Source organism: Erpetoichthys calabaricus, chromosome 2 (assembly GCF_900747795.2).
Source record: "Erpetoichthys calabaricus chromosome 2, fErpCal1.3, whole genome shotgun sequence".
NCBI classification, from domain to species: Eukaryota; Metazoa; Chordata; class Cladistia; order Polypteriformes; family Polypteridae; genus Erpetoichthys; species Erpetoichthys calabaricus.
Window position 1 is genome coordinate 113,266,826 of NC_041395.2, and position 17,650 is coordinate 113,284,475.

At 38.9% G+C, this 17,650-nt stretch overlaps 1 protein-coding gene across 1 annotated transcript in view; it reads left to right on the plus strand.

Annotated features, from left to right (window-relative positions):
* Positions 1-17,650, plus strand: part of LOC114646273 (coatomer subunit beta'-like) — a 36,058-nt gene that overhangs the window by 9,359 nt on the left and 9,049 nt on the right. The window contains 14 exon segments of the mRNA XM_028794391.2: positions 8,106-8,243; positions 8,481-8,567; positions 8,721-8,847; positions 9,193-9,341; positions 9,440-9,586; positions 9,680-9,779; positions 9,971-10,113; positions 10,250-10,449; positions 15,274-15,384; positions 15,470-15,558; positions 15,633-15,739; positions 16,576-16,719; positions 16,857-16,987; positions 17,230-17,437. Of these exon segments, the coding sequence (XP_028650224.2) occupies positions 8,106-8,243; positions 8,481-8,567; positions 8,721-8,847; positions 9,193-9,341; positions 9,440-9,586; positions 9,680-9,779; positions 9,971-10,113; positions 10,250-10,449; positions 15,274-15,384; positions 15,470-15,558; positions 15,633-15,739; positions 16,576-16,719; positions 16,857-16,987; positions 17,230-17,437 (1,881 nt within the window).

Below are 17,650 nucleotides of genomic sequence, written 5' to 3' on the forward strand. Positions count from 1 at the left end.
TAAAGCTGAATTACAACAATTTTGCAAAGATGAGTGGGCCAAAATTCCTCCAGAGCACTGTAAAAGACTCATTGCAAGTTATCCCAAACGCTTGATTGCAGTTATTGCTGCTAAGGGTGGCCCAACCAGTTATTAGGTTCAGGGGGCAATTACTTTTTCACACAGGGCCATGTAGGTTTGGATTTTTTTTTCTCCCTAAATAATAAAAACCACCATTTACAAACTGCATTTTGTGTTTACTTGTGTTATATTTGACTAATGGTTAAATGTGTTTGATGATCAGAAACATTTTGTGTGACAAACATGCAAAAGAATAAGAAATCAGGAAGGGGGCAAATAGTTTTTCACACCACTGTATTATATAAGAAGATATATTACTAAACCTTCAAAATAATGTGCAGTTGAAGTCTCAACAGCATTTCTGGAGCTTAGTAGAGCCAGATAACCATAAGAATCTTCACCAAGCAGCTCTGAAAATGTCTGCTTTGTTTGGGTCTACGTACCTCTGTGAGTCTGCCTTTTCTGACATGAAATCAAAGTGTCATGAAATCAAAGTTCAGAACAAGACCAACAGAACATTTAAATGACTCCAGAAGAGTGAACCTAAGTGGCTACACTCCACCATACATCTCTCTTGTTGACTCCATGCAGTGCCAGTCATTTGACTAACTAAGAAACACATCACACCTGCGACTGGACATGTGAATACTCTTGTGAAGTGAAACAGTGACATGTAACAAAATAACAAATGAATAAGTAATAGCTGTGTATTTGGAATTGCATTGTTTTGTTTTGACAGCATTCATGTTTTAATTCAATAGTGTGAGATACACTAGAGAATGCATAGAGACGTACTAAATGCACTTGCAGGTGAACGAAATAATTTTTTGTGATGTTTTAATGCAAAATGTGAGTTGTGGACACCAACATTTTGTAAATGTTCAGGCAAAACAAGCTTATTCAGTTTGGTTGGGTTTAAATAAGCTATGAGAATAAACGTTAGAAACACAAGTAGCTCTCGGCCATTTTCATTTTGTAAAAGTAGCTCTCAGGGGATAAAAGTTTGGAGACCCCTGGTTTATACACTGCGCCCTCCACAATTACTGGCACCCCTGGTTGAGATGTGTTCTTAGGCTTCGAATAAATTTTTTTTTCCCAAAAAAATATAGGCTCACAACACAAAAAAGAGAAAAATCCAATGTTTAATTGAAGTACATTTATTCATTGGGGAAAAAAATCCCACATTAAGAAATACATTTTTTACATGAAATCATGTGTGCCACAATTATTGGCACCCCTGCTGTTAATATTTCGTACAACCCCCTTTTGCCAACAAGACAGCACTTAATCTTCTCCTGTAGAACTTCACAAGGTTGGAGAATACAGAGACAGGGATTTTTGACCATTCCTCATTGCACAATCTTTCTAGATAGTCCAGAGTCCTGGGTCCTCTCTTATGCACTCTCCTCTTCAGCTCACCCCACAGGTTTTCAATGGGGTTGAAGTCTGGGAACAGAAATGGCCCTGGGAGGAGCTTGATTTTGTGTCTGCTGAGCCATTTTTGTGTAGATTTTGCTATATGTTTTGGGTCATTATCCTGCTGGAAGACCCAATGACGACCCATCTTCAGCTTTCTGGCAGAGGCCACCAGATTTTGATTTAAAATGTCCTGGTATTTCAAGGAGTTCATGATGCCATGCACCCTAATAAGGTTCCCAGGGCCTTTGGAAGAGAAACAGCCCCACAGCATCACAGATCCTTCACCATACTTTACAGTGGGCATGAGGTGCTTTTCTGCATACTCATTCTTGGATTCACGCCAGACCTACTTAGAATGTTTGTTGCCAAAAAGCTCAATTTTAGTCTCATCTGACCAAAGCACACAGTCCCAGTTGAAGCCCAAGTACCACTTACCAAACTCCAGACGATTATGTTTGTGATTGTAGGTGAGAAAAGGCTTTTTCCTTGCATGTCTCCCAAACAGCTTGTTGGCATTGTGATATTTGCCCGGACACCACCAGTCAGAGTCCACATCTTTATCCAAATTATACTCTTTATTGTCTTCCACACAACAACACAACTCAGTCCCGCACAGCTCACACAGTGCTTCTAGCCCCAGTCTCCCTTCTCCTGGGCCTTCTCTCTCCTTGTCCCTGGGCCACCTGTACTCTCTCTGCAGGAGCTTCGTCCTGCTCCTGCTCCCGACTCCAGCTCCTTGATTGGAGGGAGGCAGCCCCTTTTATTCTCACCTGGATGAGCTCCAGGTGCTCTGCCTGACGTCACTTCCTGGTGTGGCGGAAGAGTCAGGAGAGCACCCGGAAGCACTCCGGGTGACCCTGGAAGGATCGTCCTCCATGGGTGTGGCGGAAGTGAATAAGTCCCAGGCTCCATGAGGCTCGGGGCGGTGACCAGAGGCCCCAACGGTCTTGAGCCTCCCTGCCCCCTCGTGGCCCGGAGGATAAATATGCCACAACCCTGTCCTTCCAGGCGTCCTGGCCGGGTCTGACCCCCAGCAATGTACGACAGCATGGAGATAGCATCTTATGGTTGTCATGGAGACTTTGTGACCCCAAGATACCACTTTTTGGTACAGTTCTCTAACAGTGAGCTTTGAAGAAGTTTTTACTTCTCTTATCATCCTCCTCACTGTGCATGGTGGCAGGATAAACTTGGGTCCTCATCAAGCCTTGTTTGTCACTGTTCCCGTTGTTTTACACTTCTTTATTATTCCTCTGACTGTAGATACAGGCAGGTTTAGGCGAATAGCTATTTTCTTATAGCCATTACCTGACTTCTGAAGGTCGACACACATCTGCCTTACTTGAACACCATGTTCTCTTGGCTTTCCCATGTTGAAGATTGGCTAAGAGCAATAGAACTCTGTGTCACGTCATATTTATACCCCAGGAACACAGGAAGTCAAGCAGAGCAAAATAATGACCTACACATGATCTTCCTCCTTTATTACCTAGTCCTGTGTTTATTCATATATGCTTCATTCGTGTTCATATTTTCATACAGTGAGATGTTTGCAGTAGACAGACATTGACACCCTCTTCATTTAACCAGTATCTATAGATAAAGATGATATAGCTAACAATATGCCACATTTATTTTTTGGTTTATTGTATAATTTAGATAAAGATAAATGGAAATTTTTGCAAGTAGAAAAATACATTTGTAACTACCCCAAATACCTAAATTTATAATTAGATGAACCAGATCAGGTGCAAATAATTAGTGCATTAGTAGAGAGGATCTTGGTGGAATCTGTCTTATTTAAACCTCAGACATTTAGTTGCTTTGTCAGCATCAGGGCCAGGCCAGCACACCATCATACAATCCACTAGGAATTCTTTATTGTATCAGAATGTGCTTGAGGATAATGTGAGACCATCTCTCATAAGATTAAAGCCTAATTGAAAGTGAACCTTGCAACATGACAATAAACATACTTGTAAATTCAATAAGGAATGCCTGAAAATAAAGAACTGAAGGGTTCTCCTGAGATGCTGTGGGGAGATTTTAAATGGGCTGTATATGCAAGACATCTCTAAAGCATTGCACAGCCATAAGAATTGTGCATGGAGTAGCATAGGAAAATTTTTATCCCAGTCTGAGTTACAGGAAATACAGATTTGGGGGGCCAATACCAGCTATTAGAGCCAAGGATGTGCTTACTTTTTCGACAGGCAGAAATGACATATCTGTTCATTTTTAATTGAGTAAATAAAGTAGAAGGTCAAAATTATTTATTTATTTTTTTGGTTATATCCCCTTTATCTAAAAATACTGTTTAAATTGGGTTTAATATCTGGATATGCCCAGGTATATTACAAAAGAAAAAAACATGGGGTACACTAATGTTTTCACATAAATGTAGCATATTAAAGTACTGTGTATATGTGTATATATATATATATATATATATATATATATATATATATATATATATATATATATATATATATATATATATATAATATACACTGCCAGGCCAAAAAAAAAGTCGCCACCTGGATTTAACTAAGCAAATAGGAACGAGCCTCCTATTGGATAATTACTGCATGGGCGATTATCTTTCAGCTGGCAACAAGTTATTTAACCCCAACTGGTGCAATGTGTTGCTTCTCATTTCTTAAACAACCATGTCGAAAGACACATCTCGTTGTCGTGGAAAAGATGTTAGTCAGTTTGAGAAGGGTCAAATCATTGGCATGCATCAAGCAGAGAAAACATCTAAGGAGATTGCAGAAACTACTAAAATTGGGTTAAGAACTGTCCAACGCATTATTAAAAACTGGAAGGATAGTGGGGACCCATTGTCTTCGAGGAAGAAATGTGGCCGGAAAAAAATCCTGAATGATCGTGATCGGCGATCACTTAAATGTTTGGTGAAATCAAATCGAAGAAAAACAACAGTAGAACTCAGGTCTATGTTTAATAGTGAAAGTAAGAGCATTTCCACATGCACAATGCGAAGGGAACTCAATGGATCCATCAATGGATTTTTTCTTCCCTGATGGCACGGGCATATTCCAAGATGACAATGCCAGGATTCATCGGGCTCAAATTGTGAAAGAGTGGTTCAGGGAGCATGAGACATCATTTTCACACATGGATTGGCCACCACAGAGTCCAGACCTTAACCCCATTGGGAATCTTTGGGATGTGCTGGAGAAGGCTTTACGCAGCAGTCAGACTCTACCATCATCAATGCAAGATCTTGGTGAAAAATTAATGTAACTCTGGATGGAACTAAATTTTGTGACATTGTAGAAGCTTATCGAAACAATGCCACAGCGAATGCGTGCCGTAATCAAAGCTAAAGGCGGTCCAACGAAATATTAGAGTGTGTGACCTTTTTTTTGGTGGCAACTTTTTTTTTGCCTAGGCAGTGTGTATATATATATATATATCTCCCAAATATAAAGAGTAATGCTGAAAAAAGTGGGTCTTGTATATTGCAAATGTGAATTTGAATAAACAAACAACAGTTAGGAGTACCCACCCTTTTTGGAGTCCCTGGAGGGGGTGCTAGAGGGCATACCTTCTGGGGACTCCCTCGTTCTGCTGGGAGACTTCAATGCTCACGTGGGCAATGACAGTGAGACCTGGAAGGGCGTGATTGGGAGGAATGACCCCCCTGATCTGAACCCGAGTGGTGTTTTGTTATTGGACTTCTGTGCTCGTCACAGATTGTCCATAACGAACACCATGTTCAAGCATAGGGGTGTTCATATGTGCACTTGGCACCAGGACACCCTAGGCCTCAGTTCGATGATCGACTTTGTGGTCGTGTCGTCGGACTTGCGGCCACATGTCTTGGACACTCGGGTGAAGAGAGGGGCGGAGCTGTCAACTGATCACCACCTGGTGGTGAGTTGGCTTCGATGATGGGGGAGGATGCCGGTCAGGCGTGGTAGGCCCAAACGTGTTGTGAGGGTCTGCTGGGAACGTCTGGCAGAGCCCCCTGTCAGAAGTAGCTTCAACTCCCACCTCCGGCAGAACTTCGACCACATCCCGAGGGAGGTGGGGGACATTGAGTCCGAATGGGCCATGTTCCGTGCCTCTATTGTTGAGGCAGCTGACCGGAGCTGTGGCCGTAAGGTGGTCGGTGCCTGTCGTGGCGGCAATCCCCGAACCCGTTGGTGGACACCAGCGGTGAAGGATGCCGTCAAGCTGAAGAAGGAGTCCTACAGGACCCTTTTGTCCTGTGGGACCCTGGAGGCAGCTGATAGGTACCGGCAGGCCAAGCGGAATGCGGCTTTGGTGGTTGCTGAGGCAAAAACTCGGGCGTGGGAGGAGTTTGGGGAGGCCATGGAGAACGACTTTCGGACGGCTTCGAGGAGATTCTGGTCCACCATCCGGCGTCTCAGGAAGGGGAAGCAGTGCAGTGTCAACACTGTATATGGTGGGGATGGTGCGCTGCTGACCTCGACTCGGGACGTTGTGGGTCGGTGAGGGGAGTACTTCGAAGACCTCCTCAATCCCATTAACATGCCTTCCAATGAGGAAGCAGAGCCTGGGGACTCAGAGGTGGGCTCCCCCATCTCTGGGACTGAGGTCACCGAGGTGGTCAAAAAACTCCTTGGTGGCAGGGCCCCGGGGGTGGATGAGATACGCCCGGAGTTCCTCAAGGCTCTGGATGTTGTAGGACTGTCTTGGTTGACACGCCTCTGCAACATCGCATGGACATCAGGGACAGTGCCTCTGGATTGGCAGACCGGGGTGGTGGTCCCCCTCTTTAAGAAGGGGGATCGGAGGGTGTGTTCCAACTACAGAGGGATCACACTCCTCAGCCTCCCTGGAAAAGTCTATTCGGGGGTCCTGGAGAGGAGGGTCCATCGGATAGTCGAGCCTCGGATTCAGGAGGAACAGTGTGGTTTTCGTCCTGGTCGCGGAACAGTGGACCAGCTCTATACCCTTAGCAGGGTCCTGGAGGGTGCGTGGGAGTTTGCCCAACCAGTCTACATGTGTTTTGTGGACTTGGAAAAGGCATTCGACCGTGTCCCTCGGGGAATCCTGTGGGGGGTACTCCGAGAGTATGGGGTACCGGCCCCCCTGATAAGGGCTGTTCAGTCCCTGTACGATCGGTGCCAGAGCTTGGTCCGCATTGCTGGCAGTAAGTCGAACCCGTTTCCAGTGAGAGTTGGACTCCGCCAGGGCTGCCCTTTGTCACCGATTCTGTTCATAACTTTTATGGACAGAATTTCTAGGCGCAGCCAGGGCGTTGAGGGGGTCCAGTTTGGTGGGCTCAGGATTGAGTCACTGCTTTTTGCAGATGATGTTGTCCTGTTTGCTTCATCAGGCCGTGATCTTCAGCTCTCTCTGGATCGGTTCGCAGCCGAGTGTGAAGCGGCTGGGATGAGAATCAGCACCTCTAAATCCGAGACAATGGTCCTCAGCCGGAAAAGGGTGGAGTGCCCTCTCAGGGTTGGTAGCGAGATCCTGCCCCAAGTGGAGGAGTTCAAGTATCTCGGGGTCTTGTTCACGAGTGAGGGAAGAATGGAGCGTGAGATCGACAGGCGGATCGGTGCGGCATCCGCAGTAATGCGGGCTCTGCATCGGTCTGTCGTGGTGAAAAAGGAGCTGAGCCGCAAGGCGAAGCTCTCAATTTACCAGTCGATCTATGTTCCTACCCTCACCAATGGTCATGAGCTATGGGTAGTGACCGAAAGAACGAGATCGCGAATACAAGCGGCTGAAATGAGTTTCCTCCGCAGGGTGTCTGGGCTTTCCCTTAAAGATGGGGTGAGAAGCTCAGTCATCTGGGAGGGGCTCAGAGTAGAGCTGCTGCTCCTCCGCATCGAGAGGAGTCAGATGAGGTGGCTCGGGCATCTGATCAGGATACCTCCTGGACGCCTCCCTGGTGAGGTGTTCCGGGCACGTCTAACCGGGAGGAGGCCCCGGGGAAGACCCAGGACACGCTGGAGGGACTATGTCTCTCGACTGGCCTGGGAACGCCTTGGGATTCTCCCGGAAGAGCTAGAAGAAGTGGCTGGGGAGAGGGAAGTCTGGGCATCTCTGCTCAAGCTGCTGCCCCCGCGACCCGACCTCGGATAAGCGGGAGACAATGGATGGATGGATGGATGGATGGAATTTGAATAGTGTTTAGTTTTTGGAAAAAATGTAATTACAGTGATTAAAAGGATTCTTATTTTCAAATTTCACTTGTGCAATGGTGAAGTCTCTGTACTCAGAAAAGAATAAATAATAATAATTCTTTGCATTTATATAGTGCTTTTCTCACTATTCAAAGGGCTCAGCAATTGCAGGTTAAGGGCCTTGCTCAAGGGCCCAATAGAGCAGAGTCCCTATTGGCATTTACGGGATTCAAACCGGCAACCTTCCGATTGCCAGTGCAGATCCCTAGCCTCAGAGCCACCACTCAGCCTAAATCAAAAGCACCCAATGAATTTACTTATAACTACATCTAGTCCTTTCTGTAAGATACAATATGTGGGTGTACAAAATACCTTGATGGTGAAACTGTTGTTACACTGCATTCTAAGTTAACTTAATCTACCTATTGAAAATTAAGTTATCGTCATTTTACAAGCTTTTTAAATGAATGTCCTTTTTTTTTTTTTGGAACTCCTCAGGGTCTCAGACTTGATATTAAACAGAAGTTAACAGCTCGGTCTGACCGAGTGAAGAGCGTCGACCTACATCCAACAGAACCATGGATGTTAGCCAGTCTCTATAATGGCAGTGTGTGCGTGTGGAACCATGAAACTCAGGTAATGAGCTCTGTAAAGCATTTCTTGCTGAAGTATCCTGTAAATGTTTCTTCTCCTCCACTGTAACCTAATAAACATGTTTTTATTTGTTTAAATGTGTTTTCATTAGTCTTCCAGCCTAATAAGTAATGGTATTTTTTATTTCATAGGAAATAAATTGCCAAAAAAATTTGTACTTATTTACAGTATAATTTAATATGCAAATGATAGGATTACCAATTTCTGGTTCAATCATAGACACTTGTGAAGACTTTTCAGGTGTGTGACTTGCCAGTCCGAGCTTCGAAGTTTGTTGCTAGAAAGAACTGGGTCATTACTGGAGCAGTAAGTGTTTAATGAAAAAGTCTGCAATTTTTTGTAAACTTGTAAATTGTCATTGTATTGAAAATGTTATTTTCTGTTGTTAATAATCTGTTTTGTAATGAAAATATTTGTATTACAAAGACAGTTTACGTTTTTTTTTTCCCTTCTCCACAGGATGATATGCAAATTTGTGTATTCAATTACCATACTTTGGAGAGAGTACATATGTTTGAAGCACATTCAGATTATATCCGGTGTATAGCTGTACATCCCATAAAACCCTACATTCTTTCCAGCAGTGGTAAGATTTGAATGCATCTATTTTCTTTTAGCATAACACTTTTATAGTAAAGATTTATTTGCTTTTAAGCTAAATTTGCATTGCAAGCAGGTTTCCATGTATATTACTATTCTGGTTTCAAGGGCAAAAATATTAGTAGCACAGAAGTAGAATACTTTCACTTGCTTTATTACCTGAATTCTACATTCGTTTTAAGTAATGTTCTTTACACTTTTACTCTATCTAGATGTCTTCAGATACTATGTCTTCTTATATATCTATATACAGTAAGTACTATGTTGGTGCATCTTTCCTTATGTTTTACTTAAATGCTTAATATTTGTGAAAAATTGTCGTCTTTTCTAGATGATATGCTAATCAAACTTTGGGACTGGGAGAAGAAATGGTGTTGCAGTCAGGTTTTTGAGGGACACACTCATTACGTTATGCAGATTGTTATTAATCCCAAGGATAACAACCAGTTCGCTAGTGCATCCCTGGATAGAACTATTAAGGTAGGAAATACAAGAATTGTTGTTCCTCTCATTTTAAACTTCTAAAATGATGTGCCTACCTTTTACCACCTCGTTATATGTTTGTTTTTTTGCTACAGGTTTGGCAGCTTGGATCCTCCTCTCCAAACTTTACACTAGTAGGTCATGAAAAAGGTGTCAACTTCATCGATTACTATAGTGGTGCAGACAAGCCATACCTTATTTCAGGAGCAGATGACCATCTTGTAAAAATCTGGGATTATCAGGTATTCATTTTTAATGTTTTGTTTTAATGAAAGTCAAGGTAGATACAATATATGAACTTTTACATGATACATTTTTTCCGTCTTTACAACAAGAACAAGACATGTGTACAGACTTTAGAAGGTCATTCTCAGAGTGTGTCTTTTGTTAGCTTCCATCCTGGACTCCCTATCATCATCACTGGTTCGGAAGATGGTATGCAACAGAAGACATTTTTATATGTGTGTGTGTGTGTATATATATATATATATATATATATATATATATATATATATATATATATATATATATATATATATATATATATATATATATATATATATTGTCTTTAATTCATTCATTTTGATTTCATTTGTACATGTTTTGATTTTCTTATTTTTTTTAAGGCACTGTTCGTATCTGGCATTCAGGCACTTATCGGTTGGAAAGCACACTGGACTATGGTATGGAGAGAGTTTGGTGTGTGGCTAGCATGCATGGCTCCAACAATGTAGCCCTAGGGTTTGATGAAGGCAACATTATTATCAAGGTGCCAGATTTTCAAACAGATTTCTAGTTAACATTTGAAAACGTTCAGTATAGTTTTTAGCAGCTTCCAGTTTTTCCATTTACATGGTTCCAATATCTTCCTATTTCGCTCTATACCCCCCTCCCCCCAACTGAAGATTGGACATGAGGAGCCAGCAATGTCTATGGATGCCAGTGGAAGAATAATTTGGGCCAAACACTCAGAGATCCAGCAAGCTAATTTGAAAGCTATGGGTGATGCTGAAATTAAAGATGGGGAACGACTGCCTTTAGCTGTAAAAGATATGGGAATCTGTGAAATATATCCACAGACGATTCAACATAATCCCAATGGCAGGTAAGGCAATTTCTAAAGTTTTGTAATATACATTAATTCCTATTGATCCTAGATTGTGGACTTGTTTTACATTTGGACTAGGGTACACCCTTTTCTTGCGTAGTATATTAGTGTTTTTTTTCTTTGATATCAATGTCTTCCCCATATTTATATGGAGTGACATCAGTTCCTAAGGCAGACTAAAATTAACATCATTTTATGTTCACTTTTTTTTTAGTGCCTTCTGGGATGACAGCAATAGTTATTAGTTTTTTTTAAAATAAATTTGAATGCAACATGAATAAGGAAAATACCACAATCCTCATGCATGTTTCTTTCTCAGTGAGTAGTGTAAAATTGTCACCAAAATGTCTGCAGTGGTAGCTTCCTTTGTGTGAGTTGAAATGTTATCTTTGCACTTAAATTTTGATCTGGAAGGTTAGTGGGATGCTAAATATAGTAAATAGCAAAAACATGGTTCAGTTCATGGACTGCAGTATTATTACAAAGTATAAACATTTGTGTCCTTAAAATAAACTTACCGGAATGAAGATGAATTCTAGTTATCTAGCAGAAAATACATGTTTCTTTACTATAGTATCCAAAACAACATATTGACAATATGCCATAAAGATGTCTCCTAGAACAGGGGTCGGCAAACCGCGGCTCGCAAGCGGCTTGCGGCTTTTCGAGTATGTGTGTGTGGCTCCTTAAATTAAGGTGTTAAGGAATAAAATTAAAAAATAAATTCATGCAAAACTTGAGTTAAGTATATTCTAAAATAAACATAATTTTCATGAAGCGTGTCAGCAGGACCTACAATAGAACAAAACACCCCCAACGCCTATGCTAGAGTCGATGAGCAGGCATATGTAGTTTCTGCAACTGCACAAACTGGCGCGAGCATACTGCATGGAGATTAAGGAATGAAGGATGGGTAGTACACTGTTGACGTAGGAGGGCTACGTGGTTATTAACCATTCAGTTGCATATTCCTTAGCCTAACATACTGGCAATCTCTGTTGTATTCCATGTCTCCGTACTGTACTTTTTATAAATCAGCCGTGTTATCTCATCGATTGGTGTGTCCAGCAGTTTGATTTACTGTTGAACTATTGTACACAAATTCTTGTATCCCAGGTATATTTGCTATTATAATTATTTAATTTTATATATAGTGCATTTGGAAAGTCCGTGTGCATTTTGACTATATTATCTGTTCTAACTGCACATCAACTTTCCTAAGAATCTATATAGAAAAATATTGGTTTTATTAAATTTTGATTTTGTTTTCAAGCCCCATCTCAATATGGCTACGATAAAGAAACAACACAAAATAGAAGATGAATGTCACCAGTTCAAAAGTGAATGGACTAAGTCTTTTGCATTCATCACAAACTCAGGTGGTCTTTCAACATGCCTTATCTGTAAAGAAACAGTGGCAAATAATAAGAAGTCAAATTTAGAAAGATAGTTTGGGACAAAACATGTGTCACTTGCCAGTAAATATCCTGACGGTGATATGCGAAAGAAAGCAGTTGAAGAACTTCAGAAAAATTTTCAAAACTCAACATTTATATTTAGTACTTGGTTGCAGTCTGCATGTAACGTTAACATTATAAGCTTCATCGTGAGCCAGGAAATCACTAAGAGAGGAAAACCTTTTACAGATGACAAATACATCAAAAAGTTGCTTTATAGATGCATCTAAAGAACTCTTTTGTGATTTTAAAAACAAAGCAGATATGTTAAAAAAATTGAAAGCATTCCATTATCTGCTAAAACAATATAAAATATAGAATGGTTAAAATGTCATCAAACCAACAAGTGACCAACAAATTGAAGATATTAAATCAGCTTTAACCATATCAATTGCAGTAGACGAGGCTTGGCGACATACAAGGTACAGACCATGTTTTCCTTTTTGTATGCTGCATTTCATCCAAGGGTTCTTAAAGGTCAAACACGGGAAGTGGACACTGCAAATGCTGTCGTTGAATGTATGGAAAAAAATCATATCTCACTCACTAAAATTGTGTCATTTGCAACAGATGGAGCAAAAAGTATGTTGGGTCCAGTTTGTTTCAATTTTAAAAGCAAAAGTTAATCACAAGGTGATTACTTGCCATTCCATCCTCCACCAAGAAGCACTTTGTGCACAAATGTTCCCAGAAGAAACTGGTCAAGGTAAGGATTTAGTAATTAAGATTGTCAACAGAATTAAAGCAAAGAAGTTTTACCATCATCGGTTTAAAGAGCTTCTCAGTGAAATGGACAGTGAATATTTAGATCTTCCTCTTTAACAAAGTGGGATGGCTTTGAAGAGGTCACATGTTGAAACTATTTACATCTTGTTTTTAAAAGACCAAACTATTCTTTGATAACAGACATGTGCAATATACAGAATTAACTGAAGATAAATAGTCACAAAACTTATACTTTATGATGGATGTTACATCACAACTGAATCAACTTAATATTAAACTACAGGGTAAAGAAAATGCTGCTTTTTCACTTCTTGAAGAAGTTATTTTGTTTAAAAGGAAATTGATTCTTTTGCCTAATGATATAGAGAGGGGGACTCTAATTCATTTTCCAAGTTTGTCATAATACCAGAAAGAAAATAATGTCATCATTAATAAATAATATTTCAAGACAACAATTTTAAAAATGAACAGATGTTTTCTTCAGAGACTTCAGGACTTTAAACATGTTAAAGGGACTCTGGCTTTTATTACAGATCCTCTCAATGCCAATGTTAAGGAATTAAACTTTTCTCCATTTGTAATTGAAACAACAGCTTTTGAAATGCAATTGTTGGCCTTGGCAAGTAAAGACTTATGGAGCTCAAAATTTGCATGTCTTGGTGCAGAACTAGAAAATCTAGAGAAAGCAAAATGCAATTTATTTTCACAGAACAAGCAGACTACTGTAAAAAATTACAGAAGACAGGCAAAATGATTTTCAATACTTGGAGTAGCCAGTCGGATTCATATAATGAGTTGCATTGGTGTTCTTATTATCTTCAGCTGTACATATATATGTGAGCAAACATTTTCCAACATGAACCATATTAAAAATAAATTGAGAAACCAAATAACTGTTGAGAACTTACAGTTATGCCTAAAATTTAAAACGACAAGCTACACACCAGACATACTAAAACTTTCAAAGGAAATGCAAGCTCATTGCTCCCATTCATTAGCTTAAGTGTTCACTAGCGTTTTGTGATTTATTTTTGTACTTTTCATTTGATAAATAAATATATAATTGTATGTTCTTATCAAACATCTTTCAAATAAACCTGATATATTAAAAAAATTAGTATGGCTCTTTAAAACGTTTTAAGACTCTATAAAAGGTAATTTGGCTCTTCAGCCCCTGTCCTAGAACAATATGCAGCTAAATGAAAAATTATGCAGTCTTAGGCCAAAATGGATAGTTAGTACCTTTTTTAATGTTTAATTATTAAAGGGAAAAGATTACATTACAGAAAATAAATCACGGTTTATTTCATCCATAACACTCAAAATCTTCCCTTGCCCAGAGAGTCCATTATGCAGCAATTCCCCAGTTATCAGCTTTCTGTTAAATAAGATCATGGGGTCAGTAACATTAATCCATTGTCAAACCCACATGCCCAGTAACAGTGCTTACTCTGGCAGTAAGGGGTAAAAGAAATGTAATATGTTTGATCTCTAGAATAATACATGCACCTAAATGCACACAATTTTAAGCACCACAAATAAAAATTTATCCCCTCTCTGATTATTTTAAGTTATTGTATTGAGTTTAGTCCAATTTATTTATGGGTTGTTTTAGCATATGGGGGCCAGGCTGAATGTACAAAATTCTAAAATTTGGTTCTGTTTTCATGTTTGATTACCCTTCACCTCTTTCAGGAGAAATTCATAAAAAAAGTTTTGAATGTCTCCACCTGAAAATTTTTATAAACTCATTGATCAAGTTCAGAGGCAACAGCACATCATAGATAGGGGCATATTGACAAAAATCATAAACTATCTGCATTTGGATAGAATTTTGAGCAATGACAGTCCTGCTAAATAATATCTACAAGCAAGGACGAAAACATGTGTAAAATCGCAAAAAAAAAAAGTGAAAGTGACCATGCCATCAGAAAGAGGACGAGCAAAACTGGAAACCTTGGTAAGCACAAAGTATTACTCACTAACAGCACAAGTACTTGCTTCAAGTTTACCAAATGCAGCAGAATAATTTTTAAGAGTTTGGGAATAAAGTTTTGTTGTTGTTATGGACGAGTTAATAAAAAGTTGAACTTTTCAACTTTGTGCAGTAAATGTCTGGGAAAAATCCAGTATGGAACTCGGTCGTAATTACCTCACTCCATCAGTCAAGCACAGCAGTAGTATTGCCATATCAGATGCTGCCTTGCTGCATCAAAATATAATTACTGCCGGCTTTGTAAATTCTGTTTTGTATTGGGGGACTCTACAGAATAATATTAGGTTATTTGTAAGGGAGCTTAAAAATGAAGCACAAGCTTGGTCATGTATTAAATCAGACAGAAAACTTTGAAATGAACTAGTAAACAATATAAACCAAACTACTTTTGAAATATTGGGCCAGAAACTGAAACAAGGAATTTTTTGGAAACCCCACAAGTATTAGTACTGAAGTCAAAAATGTCTCCCTTGGCACAGTAGCAGCAATAATGAACTTCTGTCTTGAAAATGAAAGGTACTCCCTGAATGAATTGTGTTTAAGTACAGACATACTCTATTATCACTACCGTTGTGCTTTTATCTTGGATTGCAGTATATATAATATATTATAGTTAAAGAAATATTTTCTTTCTTATGGTAGATTTGTTGTTGTCTGCGGAGATGGGGAATACATAATCTACAGTGCTATGGCATTAAGAAACAAAAGCTTTGGCTCTGCACAAGAATTCGTCTGGGCACATGATTCATCACAGTAAGTATAGGAAACTAATATTTAATTTTGAATTTTAGTAATCCTAGTTGTTATTCTTAACATGAGTATATTTCTTCCGTTTTAGGTTTGCAGTAAGAGAAAGCAACAGTGTACTGAGAATCTTTAAAAATTTCAAGGAAAAGAAATCCTTTAAACCTGATATTGATGCCGAGGGTAACTGACTTGTTTTTTCATTTAAATTTATTGTACTTTATGATGCAACACTAACATTATTTGTGATTTCCTAGGTATTTATGGTGGATTTCTTTTGGGAGTGCGATCTGTCAATTGTTTGGCATTTTATGGCTGGGACAATACAGAGTTAATTCAACAAATTGAAATTCAGCCTAAACATGTAAGTATAGCATAAGCAATATGTGTAATGTTAAGACTGCTGGGTTAATCATAATTTACCTCCCTATATTATAGGAACTGTGAAATTCTTTGGATTATTGGTTAGGTTTACTTAATGTGAAATTATTTAACACAAGTGGACTTGTTCAGATTTAACTAATGTTAATGTGATATTTTATACTCTTTGATAAATATAAAGCTTGAAAAAAAACTAAAAGTGCTTATAAACAATAACTTTCTTGTGTGTTATTATGCTTTTATTCATTTGATGCTATCAGTGGCCAAATGGCTAACAGCTTAAAATTTGCTACAGTGAAAGGAGTAGTTTATTGTGAGCATGTGCTTTTCTTTTCTGAGCTTAATTTAGTGGTGTTGGATTTTTGGGCTGGTTAAAGCTATACTGCCTTTCCTGTTTGTAAGCCGAGCAACAACCTTAGAAAGTGCACCAGTCTCTTGGCACAGAAACCCACTCTAGCTGACACTGGGGCTAATTTAGAGTCACCAGTCAACCTGTGTGTCGCCGAAGACACAAGAAGAAAACAACCATCCAAAGGAAAACCTCATATAGACGTCAGAAGCATGGGTGTGGGATTAAAACCAAGAACTCTTGTTGTCTTAGACATCAATGCTACAGTATCTATTGTATCATTTTATTACTCCGGTGGTATTGTAAATTATCGTGCTTAAACTATTTATGTATCTCTTGTTTTTATGTTTTTTTCCGCTTGAGCACAATCTATTTTATGTTCTACAACATGATGAGTTTAATATTTAGTAATGTTAAGAGTATGACTGAAGAAAACGGTCCCATCCTTTATTTTATTATGCCTTTTGCAGATTTTTTGGTCAGACTCTGGAGAATTTGTCTGCATTGCTACAGAAGAATCATTTTTTATTTTAAAATACTTGGCAGACAAAGTGACTTCAGCTCAAGAATCAAATGAGGGAGTTACGAAAGATGGCATTGAAGGTGCTTTTGAGGTAATTAAAGTATGATTCTGTTTTTAGAAACTAAAAAGTTTAAGTACCTTCTCTGTAATAACAATTAATTGTGTTTAATATTAACAGTCTGCTTATGTAATTATTGCTATTATTTTTACTTCTCTATTTTTTTAAAGGTTCAGGGTGAAATTCAGGAAATTGTTAAGACAGGTTTATGGGTTTGTGGCTGCTTCATCTATACTAGCTCTGTGAACAGGCTGAATTATTGTGCTGGTGGAGAAATTGTGACAATTGCTCATTTGGACAGGTAAGAATCAAATAGGTTATGAGTTGATGTAAATCAAAGTCTCAAATCCTCTTCCAGAAAGCTGAGAAATATAAAGACCTAAACAAACTTTTTAAAATATAAGAATGTGTTAACCTGGTTGGATGCAGAAGAAGTTTATAATAGTAGTGAACATAATTTTTATTTGTTTATATATGTATGTGTGTATTTTGTTATATATAAGGATGTATGTATTTTGTTTTATATATATATATATATATAAGGACTATGTATCTTTTGGGATATATTCCTAAAGATAACCGGCTGTACCTGTGTGATAAGGAATTGAATATTGTCAGCTATTCCCTGCTAGTCTCTGTACTGGAGTACCAGACTGCAGTGATGTGGAGGGACTTTAGTATGGCTGATAAGGTCCTTCCAACTATTCCAAAGGAACAGAAGACCAGAGTTGCTTATTTCTTGGAAAAGCAGGTCAGATTGGTGTTGTACAAATTCATTGTGTATTTCAGTTGATAGAAAAACTACACTATATACTGTGGTAGTGCAATAGACCGGCCATTACAGTGGTATAATTTAAATGAAGAAAGAGTGGATTGTACAGTTTTATAATATAATTAGTCTCTTTATTGGCATTTTACTTTAAGTTATGTTAGTCATGAAACAGAAAGCAGAAAGTGAAGGACG